This window comes from Melanerpes formicivorus, unplaced genomic scaffold, assembly GCF_026170545.1.
Source record: "Melanerpes formicivorus ecotype bairdi unplaced genomic scaffold, bMelFor1.0.p_v2 SCAF_12, whole genome shotgun sequence".
NCBI lineage: Eukaryota > Metazoa > Chordata > Aves > Piciformes > Picidae > Melanerpes > Melanerpes formicivorus.
Window position 1 is genome coordinate 3074195 of NW_027142364.1, and position 13505 is coordinate 3087699.

General features: G+C 42.5%; 1 protein-coding gene across 2 annotated transcripts in view; it reads left to right on the top strand.

Moving 5' to 3' along the window:
• Positions 1–721: 721 nt before the first annotated feature.
• Positions 722–13505, top strand: part of PRKCI (protein kinase C iota) — a 28533-nt gene continuing 15749 nt past the window's right edge. Inside the window, exons 1-3 of one of the 2 annotated variants that reach the window (XM_068144980.1) lie at positions 722–971; positions 7310–7431; positions 12529–12618. In XM_068144980.1, the coding sequence (XP_068001081.1) occupies positions 856–971; positions 7310–7431; positions 12529–12618 (328 nt within the window). In that variant the 5' untranslated portion in view covers positions 722–855. Of the gene's footprint in view, positions 972–7309; positions 7432–12528; positions 12619–13505 lie in introns of those variants that run through there. The other variant, XM_068144981.1, reaches the window with a different exon arrangement.

The following is a 13505-nucleotide window of genomic DNA, read 5'->3' on the forward strand; positions in this document are numbered from 1 at the left end:
ATTGATACTTAAGTAAAATGACAAATTTTCCTCCCTTGCTCACTCTCCTCGGCGAAGTCCCGGCTGCAGAAGAAGCCGCTGCCAAGAAGAGACCAGTCACCTAGAACTCAGAATCGGCAGTCTGGCGGACCCAGCCTGATTCGGCCGCCACCGCTAAGCGCGGCGGTGACCCCGGCGCCCAGCCTTGCTCCCGCGCCGTACCGGCGCCCGGGCCGCGCTGCTGCCTAGCAGTCCCAGCATGCCTCGCGGCGGGCCTTACTAAGTGGCGGGGAGACCACTCTGCGCGGCCCCGCTCAGGGCGCGGGGAGGGGGGAAAAGCCACCCTCAGGGTAACTTCTGGCGCGCCTGCATGGGGGTGGTTTGCTCCAGTAGCTTCGCTACCGGGATCCCGACTGCCTGTACGCCGCCACTTTCCCCCTTCCGCTTCAGAGTGGAGCGTTCTACTCCACAGGTGTGCGCTGGAGTCCTGCGGGGAGAGCCCATGTAGCGCGGGGGGGAACACGACGCGGCGCGGCACGCGAGGCCTGTGGCCCACCCTCACCGGGCGGCAGAGCTGCGGACCGGCGGCTCCCGGAACGGGTGCCCCAAAGTGGTGGGGAAGGGTCCGTGCTCCTCTCTTGCGCCGTCCCGCACGGCTTCACGCTCTACCCGTGCCGCTTCCCGGTGCCCTCCCCGCCTTCCCGTGGTCACGCCCGCTACGGGCTGGCTCCGCGAGAAGGGGGCGGGCCCGCGGCGCGCTTGAGGCAGCGGGGAGCGGCGGGGGTCGTGCATCCGTTACCACCTCCCGCTCCCCCAAACCGCCCCTCGCCTCGCCCGCCCGCCAGCCTGGGCGGTGTCGCCCGCCGCGGCAGGGGGATGCCGACGCAGCGGGATAGCAGCGGCAACAGCACCATGTCGGCTCCGGGCGGCGGGGGGGGCGGCCTCGGCGGAGACAGCGCCCACCAGGTCCGGGTGAAAGCCTACTACAAGGGGTGAGTGAGGGCGTGAAATCCTGGTGGCGACGGGGATGGGAGGCGGCCCGGGAAGGCGGAGGGGCGGCGGCTGGCGTGAGGAGAAGCTTTCGCTAGTGCCCGGGGCACAGCGGCGAGGCCGGGCCCAGCGGTGGGGCCGGTGCCGTGCTGCCTGGCCCGGTACCTTAGGAGCGAGGCCTGCGAGGCCTCGGGTCAGAGGAGGCTTTCCTTGGGGTCTGTGGGGCACTGGTGTGTTTGGGGTGCCTGTTACGGACTCCCCTGTAGTTCCGGGATACAGTGTTTGAGGACATCCATGGCTCTCCGCTGGTAGCCGCCTTGCCAGGGCTTGTCCGATCTCCGTCCTCCTGCCATGGCCTCACCAGTAAACACGGATGAACCCGAGGGGCCTTCTCTCCCCTGCTCACCCAGCTTCCCACGCATCCCGAGGCCCTGCTTGTTTATCTCCTGTCAGTAATAAGGCCGTATCCCTTCATAACACTATTGGGAGTCACATACCAAAACTCATACTTTAAAAGTTGATTCCAGGGTCCAGCCTTGGTCTTGGCTTCTTGGGTGATACCAAGGTCTAAAGGTTTGGTTGGAAATCGGTTTAGTCAGGTTTTAGGCATTCTCGAAGACCGAGTGACTTTATGGGAGTCTCAGTGGTAACAAAGATGCAACTACTGTCAGTTATGCTTCTGCTGTATAAAAAAGCCTAGAAGTTGGCACGATGGAAATCTGAATGTTGCTGGTCTAATTCAGTGGCTCTGTAATAATAGCAACAAACAGAAGTGTTCTGCTTTCGATTCACAAGCTCTTGTTAAATAGTAACAGTTACGGGATATAACTTTAAAAGTCTGAGTGCAAGGGTTGACAGCAGTTCATTGGGCCATTAAGCTTAAGAGGAGGTGATCTAAGCAGGAAAAAATGTAGGTTGCATTTTTGGATTAAGAGTGAGCGCATGATACTCTCGACAGCTTCTTTCCAGTTATCTGTATTAAGTGCAAGAGAAGATTTATTAGATTTACAGTGTTTACTATCTGGTATCTCAAGCTTTCTCATTTTAAGGAGAGCTATAGAAACCATGCCAAGCATTTGGTGTTTGCTGCTGTATTTTTATTTCAGTCTTTTATGTGTCTTCTTTGGGGCTTTTCTTAATAGAAACGCTGTAGTGACAGGCACAATCTGTGACTTTAAAGGATGTGTGTCAAAGTAATAGTGAAATTCTAAGATCTTTGTTTTACAGTCCCTTTAATCCACCTCTTCTGAAGGACCTGGAGATGCTTTTGGCTATCAGCTGGCAGAAGTGTTCATTTGGTCGGGCAGTGAACTGAAGTGAGAACTGTTCTGGGTTAAACCCATTTATTTTTTCTTCTGCTGGATTAGTTTTAATCTTGATCATTTCCACATGTAATCACATGAATTCAGCACAGGAAGGCTATGGTGCAAGAACAGGTTGTGGGAGTGAGGAAGAAAACTGATAGTAATTTCACAGATGCTGGAATGTTTCTTTTGAGTCTCATCTGCTGAGTTTTTCTCTGTTAATGCAATTATCAGTTTTAGTAAGGACACTGAGTCATATAGGATGTTGATTAACCATTGTGAATACCAACAAACTAACAAGCTGGATGCCTTAGTCATCTAAATAAATTACTCTCTCTACTCTCTTACAACAGAAAGTTTCTTACCTTCTTCTCAGTGAAGGACTAGAAGTGGGTATTGAAGCAAAACTTAACCTGTGCTTACACTGGAACTACATGGAGACTGAGAATCTAAATACTGACATCAAAGACTCCATTTTCCCCTTTCATCAAATAAACTGTCTCAAGTTTAGAGCTGAATAGAGGATTTGATGAGAAATAGTATTAATCAGGAAACATTCCTCTCTCTGTTAAGCAGCATTTAAGTGGGTTGTAGACGTTACTGTGAAGATCTTTCCAGCTTCCAGGAGTTGTTGGTTAAGGAAAAAAAGGCAAACAAAACAAAATCCCCAACAAAATTAAATAGCAACCCAGCAACTTGAAAGCACAGATTTGTTCATGAAATGGTTGGGAATCTGATAGTCTGGATACTTGCCTGAGGCTGGAGAGGCTGGGCTTACCAACTCACAGAGCCGAACCTGAATCTTCAAAACATCCCATAGTCTGGCCCAGAGCCTAATTGCTTTTCTTAGCCAAGACAAAGACTTTCATGAAGAACTCTTTGAAAAGTCTTTGTTTCATTCAGCCGTGCAGTGCTAGTTATTTATCTTAATTTCATGGAATATTTAAAATCAGGAAGGAAGATTTGCCTAAAATAAGCAGAGATCTTGAGAATAAAAGAATGGGAATTATCAGAGACTTGGGAATTAGAGCATTAGGTTGAGTTTATCCAGGTTACCTTCTTTCCAGTATCCCACACTTATCTTGCTCATAGGGCTGGTTGTTTAAAGTGCTGAAAACACTCTTTCCTGTTCTGAAGAGTCACCATAACCTGTGAGGTGTGTGTAACAGAGGTTCCTGAGTGAGTTCTTAGGAATTTTAATTTATTACATCAAGGGTGTACATACTTTTTTGTTGATGTACTAGCAAAGTGTAGCAGCTTCAAACGTGCGGCACCAAACAGCATCTGTAATTAGAGTCATTTCAGCTTTCTGATACTAATCACAGTTTACCTTTTGTCTTATCTTTCTTGCTGTAGGTGCATTTTGTCAGTTCAGTACAAGAGGCTATTAATACACATGGGAAGATTGCACTGTAGCATTGGAGGGCTGTTAGGAGTAAGGCCCTGCTTGTGCTCCAGGAATCCTATGGAATTAATGGGATTGATTTTCAAAGCACAAACTTGAAGAACCATTCCTCTGTCATGATTGGAACTGCTAGCTTGTGTTCTTTTAGTGCCTGACTTAGATTTTGCCCTGTTGTAACTGTAGGTTGTAGTGTAGGTTAGACTTTCAGTACAGGCATAGAGTGCCACTGTTTTGCCCAGCTTCAGTTTGATTTTGGTCAAATGACAAATACTCCTGACAGTCCTCTCAATATTTGCTTATTTTCTTGATTTTATTACATTTACATAAGTGGGAGGAGAAAATGTTCTATTTTAATTGTAAAAAACCAAAATCCACCTTGGAAATTATTTCCAAGAATGTCTTAAGATTTTTTTGAGTTCTCCCATCCATTCTTTGTATTATTATTTGTCTTGAGCACTTCCTGATCAATTCTTCAGCTCAATATCTTTTTTTGAGGATCAAGAGCAGCATAGGAGAGTGTTCAGCTTAAGAAGGCTTTGATCTAAGTCTGTAAACATGTTTTTACCTCTTTTTGCTGTCTCAACATTGATTTGATTTTGTGGTGATGCTTTTTGCAGAAAAACAAAATGCAGAAGCAGGCAGTTTGAGACCTCAGACTTCTGCCAGGGAAGGAGGTGCTGTAAATTGTTCTAGGTGTCAGTGCCTGCACCTCACTGTGCTGAAACAATATTGAAACAGCAGAACTCTCCAGGAGTCTTGGCTGGGTTTGTTTCAGTGAGCCATAATTATACATTATCAAAAGCCTTAATGGCTGACCCAGGTGTGTGATAAATATGTGGATATGTAGATAATATGTGATTATGTATCTATGTATTTCCATATGCATATTCCCTTTATTAGGCTGCAGGTGGAAAAATCTCAATCTCTGTTCTTACAGTGGGTTATTCTCTCAGAAGTTTAAGCTCAGAAATGAAAAATGGTCTGCAGCTATTGAATTGCATTGGGGTGGGGTATTTTTTGTTTATGTTGGTTGTGGATATTTGTGTGTGTGTATGTTGAAGAATGTTATCACTGTTGGATGATCTGTAAAAGAAAAGGCATGAGAAAAACTGGTCTCAGGAAAGGTGGGGAAGATGATGGTGAGGTTCATGGTCTTCTAGAGGTATTTAAAATCTATTCTGTAATGTTTGTGTTTAGATTTGGGGTTGTTCAGCCTGGAGAAGAGGAGACTTGGAGGGGACCTTACCACTCTCTACAGCTACCTAAAAGGAAGTTGTAGTCAGGTTGGGTTCTTCTTCCAGGCAACTTGTGACAGGACAAGAGGGCGTGGTATGAAGCTATGCCAGAGCAGGTTCAGGTTAGATACTAGGAAGCACTTCTTCACAGAAAGGCTGATTAGGCACTGGAATGGAGGTGGTGGAGTCACCATCACTGGAGGTGTTTAGGAAAAGATTGGATGTGGTACCTGGTGGTATGGTTTAGCTGATGTCATGGTGTTAGGTCATAAGCTGGACTTGATGATCTCAGAGGTCTTTTCCAGCCTCGATAATTCTGTGATTTATCATTTGAATTTTCTCAGCCTTCTGTAGTGTATCTTCTACTGATTCTCACATTGGCAGGGTCTTGATTCAGGCAGACCTTTGGTATGAATAAAACAATCCTTTATTAATATTTATGGAAGCTATAAATGACAACGCTTTAACTGAAACTAATTCAGGACAAGTACTGTCTTGTGTATTTGCATATTTTCTACTCACAGTCCTTGATTAAGACCTATTATAATAGTACTAAAACAAATTCTGAAAAGCCTGATGCTTCCATGGTAAGAGTTAATTGGCACATCCACATGTGATGGTGTAGAGGGTGTGCTTAAATCAGATTTTCTTCTCATTCCCTCTGTGTATCATGATGAGACAAATGAAGATACACTTTCGAATAGCTTCATTAAGTCACACTTATTAAAAGCAGTGCATAAGTTTATCTTCATCAAAAGGAAAGGGCTGTTGTCAAGAGTTTTTCTTAGTGAAAGAGGGCATTTCATATTTTTTCATGCAAGCCAGCAGGTTAGGGTCTGCATTAACTTCCTTGTTCACTAACCTGGTTTATTACATTCTGTTTAAAATGCCGAATATCTCCTCAGTAGAGTTTAACTTTGTCTTGAGTGAATACAGTTTTTTCCTAATGAAGACATCATCAATGTGGTGTTTGGTGCAAGAAGTAATGTAATAAAATAATGTAACAGTGTGATAATAAAGCCACTGAGAGTGGTTACACTGTCTGATAATAGCTGAAAACCTGCTGAACAGATTTTGCAAATTACCTTTTTTCCCTCAGTTTTTGCAAGAGCATCAATAATTTCAGTCTCTTGAGATTGTGGTCTGTCCCCTAATGCTTTTTGCTTTGCAATATCAGGCATGTATGTAGTCACCACTTCTAACTTATCCTTTCTCATTGCTGACTTGGTCAGTCACAAAATAAACTGTGGTAACTGAAAGGACTTTTCAGTGCCCTCAGAACTCTTTGTTTAGGAATATAATTCAACCTGATCTACACTAAAATGTGACTAAGTGAAGTGATGGTAAACTTTAGCACAAAATCAGTGAAGCTGCTAAGTAAGCAGTGGCATATTTCCTTCCCTGAAAAACAGGAAATACAGGTTAAGACTCTGCCTCTTAACACAGCTTTGTGGGTTTCTCTTTGGGTGATACCTGTGTGTCTGTGACAGTAGTGCACTCTGAAATCTGCCTCAGTTTGTAGAGACAGACACTGAAGTTGGGGTCACAGTGTTTGCATTTTGAGGGAGGCTGCAAAGGCAGAGCAGTTTTCCTTGTGGGGTAGGTGCAACCAGGTACTTCAAACAAAGCCTCATTTGCCCCAGAGTACTGTACTGTGTCTAAATTTGATGCTCCAGATACTGCTTTGTTTTCTATTTTGTCTCATGTGAAAAGAAGAACAAATAATGCAGCAGCTTTCTGACTGCTTTATTCAGATCATTGAAGAGGTGTCATTTCACTATGCTAACCATTTACTGACGTTTTCCCCCAACTAAATTGATCACGCTCATAACTCCAGAAGTAGGCTAGCTGTTCTTCTGGAGTGCTTGGAAATTGCTGGTTTATTTTATGTGCACTGCTGAACTTAAGGGAGCCTCAGGCAAGGATGTTTATCAGCTATGTTCCCTGCTATTCCTGAAAGTGGTTTGGGTTCAGTGATCACAGTATATTAAGTCACCTTCTTGATACCACTGCCCACACACAAGATATAATATAAAGACACACACAATTCAGTGTGGTAGGTATGTTGGTGTGAATTTTGACCAGATAAAAACTTAACTGCTTAAGGATAGGGCCCTAACAACCTCCCTGGGCAACCTGTTCCAGTGTTCCACTACCCTCATGGTGAAGAACTTGTTCCTAACATCCAAACCTGTTTCCAATATCCAAAATCCTTGGCACCTGACTTTGCTATAAGAAGGGAGCTTGCTAATGGATTACTAATGTTACTTGAGTGTTTCTTAAGGGGTTACAGCAGAGGTGAGGTTTATATTAGTGGTATATGGAAGACTTTGATGATGATCAAATGCTACATATTGCAGAATAATTACTCCAGTGTGTTTTTTTCTCTTGATCAGGGACATCATGATAACATATTTTGAACCTTCCATCTCATTCGAGGGACTGTGCAATGAAGTTCGAGACATGTGCTCATTTGACAATGAACAGCTCTTCACCATGAAATGGATTGATGAAGAAGGTAAATCAATGCTTGGTTCTCAGTTTTGCCACAAATCAATATGTTCCTCATCTATCTAATTTTCATTTCCCTTTCATCTTTAGCTTTGCCTAAACATACTTCATAAGAATGTTTTTAGAAATAGTAAATCTAACTCTAAAAACAATGATTATCTGGTTCCCTTGGAAGTGTATCTTAATGGAATGGTCATTGCCCTGAACAGCTTTGTGTTGAGACCTCTTGCTTTTCAAACAAATAAATTAAACCTCAGTAATTATCAAAATACTAATTCAATGTTAGTGTTTATTAGAAAGGGAATGGAAAGTATTTCCTTATAGTGCTGAAGAAATGTTTGGTTCCCCTTAAGCCTTAAATCTGTGAGTTAAACTAACCTTAAGTGACACAAGTTTATAGTATTTATATGCCATATCAATATCATTTTAGAGTTGTATATGTAACTAAACCCATTATATTTTAAGTGTTTGTATCAGCTGTTACTTTAGAAACCTAAAATCTACCAACATGTAACAATTAGTAAAACTTTTTCCAGCTATTAAAAGACATATTACTAGTCCAAGTAGTTTCAACATCATCATGTTCATCAACATGTAGTAATAGCAACCTTGGCTGAGAATTCTTGTTACCTCTAGCACTTATGTTATCCCTGCCAAAGTTTAACCTTGGAATAAAAAATTGTAGGGAAAAGTTCAGGGTATGATTTCCCTTTTCCTTAACAGATTGTCCTGGACACAGATGCAGTCCAGTTCTGAGCTGTAGGTACACCTTGGTAATTGCTTGAAGAGGTTATTTGTAGTTCTTACTTTGTGGACTTTGTGTGTTCTACACATAGGTTTTGAGCTACACCAAAGAGATGTCTGAATTGTGAAGTAGCTGTTAAGTTATTTTAGCATGCTGAGTACTTGATGGAATACATAAAAGGCCATAATGTGAAGTGATTTGTTGGCAGTGATTAGTATTTGTATGCAGTAATTAACATAAATGGTGCTTATAGAACTGCTTCCTCCCATTCTCACAGCTTTCCCATTGAAAACTGGGGGAGTGCCAGTTTTTCCCAGCTCAAAGCTAAATGTGGACCAAAGCTGATTTTTTTTTTTTTGAAGTGCTGTATGGGCAGGTGTGTTAAGAATTATGTGGTCTTGGGAATCTGAGGAGGTTTTCCCTCTTCCCTTTTCTCTCCTCCTGTTTTCCCTCATCATTCTCAAGTTATCTGTGCCAGGCAGATGTGGTAAAATGAAATTGTTTCTGGCCAGACTTCAGTGAGAATTGACACTGTAGTTCATAGCCAGCTTCCTGTTGTGCTTTTCCTTGAGGAGGATCATGGACTTCTTCCTGAAGAGGGAGAATCAGCCTTAGTGAGAAGTACAGATCTTTTTAATGAAGCATTTGTAGAAGACTTTGTGCAGCTTCACTGGTTTACCTGAAGAAGCAATTCTGCCTCCATTTCTGCTCTTTAGAGACAAGTTGTCAAAAAAGAAATGCTGCAGTTTGCCTACTTTTTTTTTTTCTCATGTATTCCCATGGGATTCAGTTTTCCCAAGCAATCTATCTTTGTTTTAATTGTTCACTTCCAGTTTCATGTCAGTAGAGGAAAAAGTTAATCTGGCGATGAGTGTTTAAAAGAAAAAAAAAAAAAAAAAATCATCATCCTTGTGAGTAATTCTTCTATCTACAACACATGGCTTCTTGCCAAGACCTCTGCCTCCTCTTTTCCTCTTTCCACCACTTCAGTGTTTTCACTTGGTGTTCTTTCTAGACACTCAAGATTTGCTTTCTTGGAAAACTCCTGTATCACACCCTCTTCAATGAAACTGATTTTCACTCTTCAGTTACATGAGGAAATCTGTTCCCTGTGGACTGTTACACTGCTACCCATGCTTCTTGTGATACAAGGCAAAATATGGTGTCTAGGCCATCTCCACTACTTCCTGACTAAATTTCTTCAGCAGATGTGTGACTAAACTGGGTTTACCTAGTCACTAAGTTTTTTATTTGTCATGTACTAAATGTCTTTTCAGCCTTTGCAAGGTACAGAGCATCATGTATTGCTGCTTCTGTTTCACAGAAGTAATAGCACACCAAGGCAGACCTGGTTGGGTGGAATCACTTCAAAAATGCTGAGATGCAACTGGAAAACAGAATTAACTGGATTTGATTTTACACAGACTTCTATTTTATCTGCATGTGATCAGTTCACCTTCTGAAATGTCTTTCATGATGGACATTAGCCTCATGTTTGTGTTCAGTCTGTTGTTTCTTGCTGTATAATTCAAAAGTAAATATTTTCCTGTGACACTTAACCCAGCTGTCTTTGGCTGCAAAATTCATCCTGCTAGGAACTCGCTGAAAGAATATGACTATAAATCATAGTTCCTGGTTTGAAGCATGGTTTAAGTTCTCCAGAGCCGCCTCCTCCTTTGCCAAAAGGAAAAACAGTACTGTTTGCACAGGTGTCAGAAACAAATGAAGAGAAACTAGTTTGTTGATTCTCATAGTGAGTTTGAATAAATCCAGATCAATAAATCTCCTCCCACCATGGTCTCTGTTGAGTGAGCTTGGGCAGTGGGTAGGCAGTTCAGTGTCCAAATAGGCTAATTGTAGGAGGAAGACAAAAACCAGTGCTGTGAAAAACAGCAACATCTTCAAAGGCTCATTTTGGGGATTATGACATGCAGAAAAGAATAAAGACAAACTGCTGCAAATGTACAGTTAATATTTACTACTAATATTTTAGCAATAGAAAATAACTGGTACATAAAAGGTTTTTCTGTTACTGTTTTCTTTCTTGTGTGGTGAGTTTTAAATGTTCTTTTGCCTGATAGTTGCATGAAGAGCCTTAGCAATGCCTGTATTAATTCTGATCCCTTGTAGTACATACAAACCAAAAAAAAAGAATGGTTGATAGACTGTTGGTTGTTAGCTTTCAAACCATGGTATCAACTCAACACTCCAAGCACTAAAAGTTCCCAGTTCAGCTGAGTTGTAAATAGTATCATAGTATCAGTCAAGGTTGGAAGGGACCACAAGGATCACCTAGTTCCAACCCCCTTGCCATGGGCAGGGACACCCCACACTAGATCAGGCTGGACAGAGCCTCATCCAGCCTGGGCTTAAACACCTCCAGGGACGGGGCCTCAACCACCTCCCTGGACAACCCATTCCAGGGCTTCATCACTCTCATGGTGAAGAACTTCCTCCTCACCTCCAGCCTGAATCTCCCTACCTCCAGCTTCATTCCATTCCCCCTAGTCCTATCACTACCTGAGATCCTGAAAAGTCCCTCCCCAGTCTTCTTGTAGGCTCCCTTCAGATACTGGAAGGCTACAATTAGGTCACCTGGGAGCCTTCTTTTCTCCAGACTGAACAGCCCCAACTCTTTCAGTCTGTCCTCATAGGAGAGGAGCTCCAGCCCTCTGCTCATCCTTGTGACCCTTCTCTGGACACGTTCCAGCATGTCCATATCCTTCTTGTAATAGGGGCTCCAGAACTGGATGCAGTACTCCAGGTGGGGTCTCACCAGAGCTGAATAGAGGGGGAGAATCACCTGCCTTGACCTGCTGGCCACCCTTCTCTTGATGCAGCCCAGGATCTCATTGGATTTCCGGGCTGCAAGTGCACACTGAGAGCTCATGTTGAGCCTGTCATCCACCAGCACCCCCAAGTCCCTCTCCTCAGGGTTGCTTTCCAGCCAGTCACTGCCCAGCCTGTATTTGTGCCTGGGATTGCCTCGACCCAGCTGCAGGACCCTGCCCTTGGTCTTGTTGAACCTCGTGAGGTTGTCTTGTGCCCATCTCTCCAGCCTGAATTGTTCTGCCTTCCTCAATTCAATTACCCACAACCAGTTTACTGCTTACAGATGTGGGAAGTAATATTTTGGTTAAAAATTGGAAATGTTGTATGATGACAAACTTGCTATATGGGATTTTGGATAGAAAGAAGCTTGTTCTGCTTATGTTCTGGAGTTCATTTTTTTTCATAATCTTACTAATCTGCATCAGACACCAAAAAAAAAGTTTCGTTGCCTGGTTGCTCTTTTCAGTCTTTATAGCACTTTCCAAACACTGACAGACACAAGAGGTTCATTAAAATATCAAATGAAGTCTTGAATGAATCTTGAGAAACAGTTAAAATGCAGGCTGTGTGTCTGAAAGAGTATGAACTGAGGCTACACTTTAAGTTCTTTCTCACTCTCGATCCTAAATACCAGAAGATCTTTAGCTTAAGCTCCCTTTTTCTTAACTCATCTCTGTCCCTAGGGTTTAAACCTACCTATATGCCCTGATGCAGTTCGGTGCTGTTTAATGATTCTGAAATAACTTTGTGGATCCCTCATGTTTTTGAGAAACACAAAGAAGGTATCTACAGAGACCTTAGTGAGTCCTGAACTGTTACTTCTGAAACACAGATTTGATAGAGCACTCCAGGACAGCCCTGGGAACTGCACTAGCATTTGGCATGTATTTTAACCTGCTCCATCTCAGATGGTCAACTAAAGGTACAGTTGTTATATGGGGGGGGGGGGGGGGAACCACAAAGCAAACAACCCTTACTTCCTCCCCCTTCTTGGTGTCTTTTCTTTAAAGGATTTTACTTCAAATAGTCTTGTGGATATGAAAGTAAAGTCTTTTTCCAGTGTCTGGATTGAGGTTTGAGGAAAGACTAGAGGTCTAACTGCTTTTGCACCTTCTGGTTAAAGTCTTAGCAGTGTTGGAGGAGCTATGAAAATAAAACCACTTGGTTTTAATTAGGGCCATGAAATAAAATGGAATCTTAGAAGGATTTGAGGTACAGAAGATAGCTTGCACCTCTTGTACTGTAATGATGTGTAACCATGCTTGTGGCAGTCTAAACCAGTGGTGTTTTGTGATTATAATCTGCTTGCCTCTTGAGAGTATTTAATCTTTTTATTTTCCCTGAAAGCATGCAATATGATTGTATTTTCAGATGCACTCTTTGAACAGCATTAAAAATTAATCCTACCACACTTAAGAGTATTGTTCTGGATTGCTATAGTAATTATCTTAAAACTGACTGTGAGGTAACTGGTGAACAGCACAGAACTAACTGGAGTTTTTGTATTGTTCCCTTGTCTTTCTACAGGTGATCCATGTACAGTTTCTTCTCAGCTGGAGTTAGAAGAGGCCTTTAGGTTGTATGAACTAAACAAGGATTCAGAGCTTCTAATTCATGGTACAGTGAATTTCACCACATTGCTTCTCACGTTTGTACCTGTGAATAAGTGGAATTTTCACCTTCCATTATTGGTGTCCTTTGCAGTTGTGGCATTCTGTCAAGAGGATGCTGAAACCACACACTGCACTTCATTAAATTAAGAGGGACAAAAAGAATTGGCTGTTAGTTTACTAATGAAAGATAGCCCCTGTGTCATTCATTCATTCATCCCTTCCTATGCCTGCTGCCTGCCTGCACGCTGGAAGAGATCTTTAAATTTGTGCAGTCCAACTGTTAACCCAGCACTGTCAAGTCAAAACATATAGTACAGTATCCTGCACTTTGGTAAGTGCTTTGGAGCAGCATCTGTATTAGGGGGAAAAAGTTGATGAAATCCATTTGTGATACTGTTGGTCAAAAGTTTGACTATTCTAAAATTAAATATTTTAGACCAGTTTTGAACCTAATAATATGGTAGCTGGTTTTGATGTGTAGCAGTTCAATATTTTTTCAGGGTTACACACCTTTTCTGGTAGCTTCTTGCATTATATTTTTCTTACTGTTTGTAATCTGTTACAAGAAGAGACAGGTTTCAGTTGAACAGATTATAGTAGAAAAGCAGGGGATCACTGTAAAGAGTGTTGGTGGATGTGTTACACTACAGTGTCTTAACATAGTCCTTCTCTAAAAGGATGCAAAATACCTACTTCACCATCATCTCACTTAGAAGGAAGAGAGTATTCAGTTTCCTTCAAAGACTTGTCAAGTAGAATGCATTCTGTTCTTACATACATTTCAGTGTTTCTGCATCTTTGACTTCAGTATGCTTTTTGATCTGCCCTTTCTCTATTTATGTTGGATAAGCTTCTGCTTATCCAGTCTCCCCCTGGGTTACACTTCTCTCT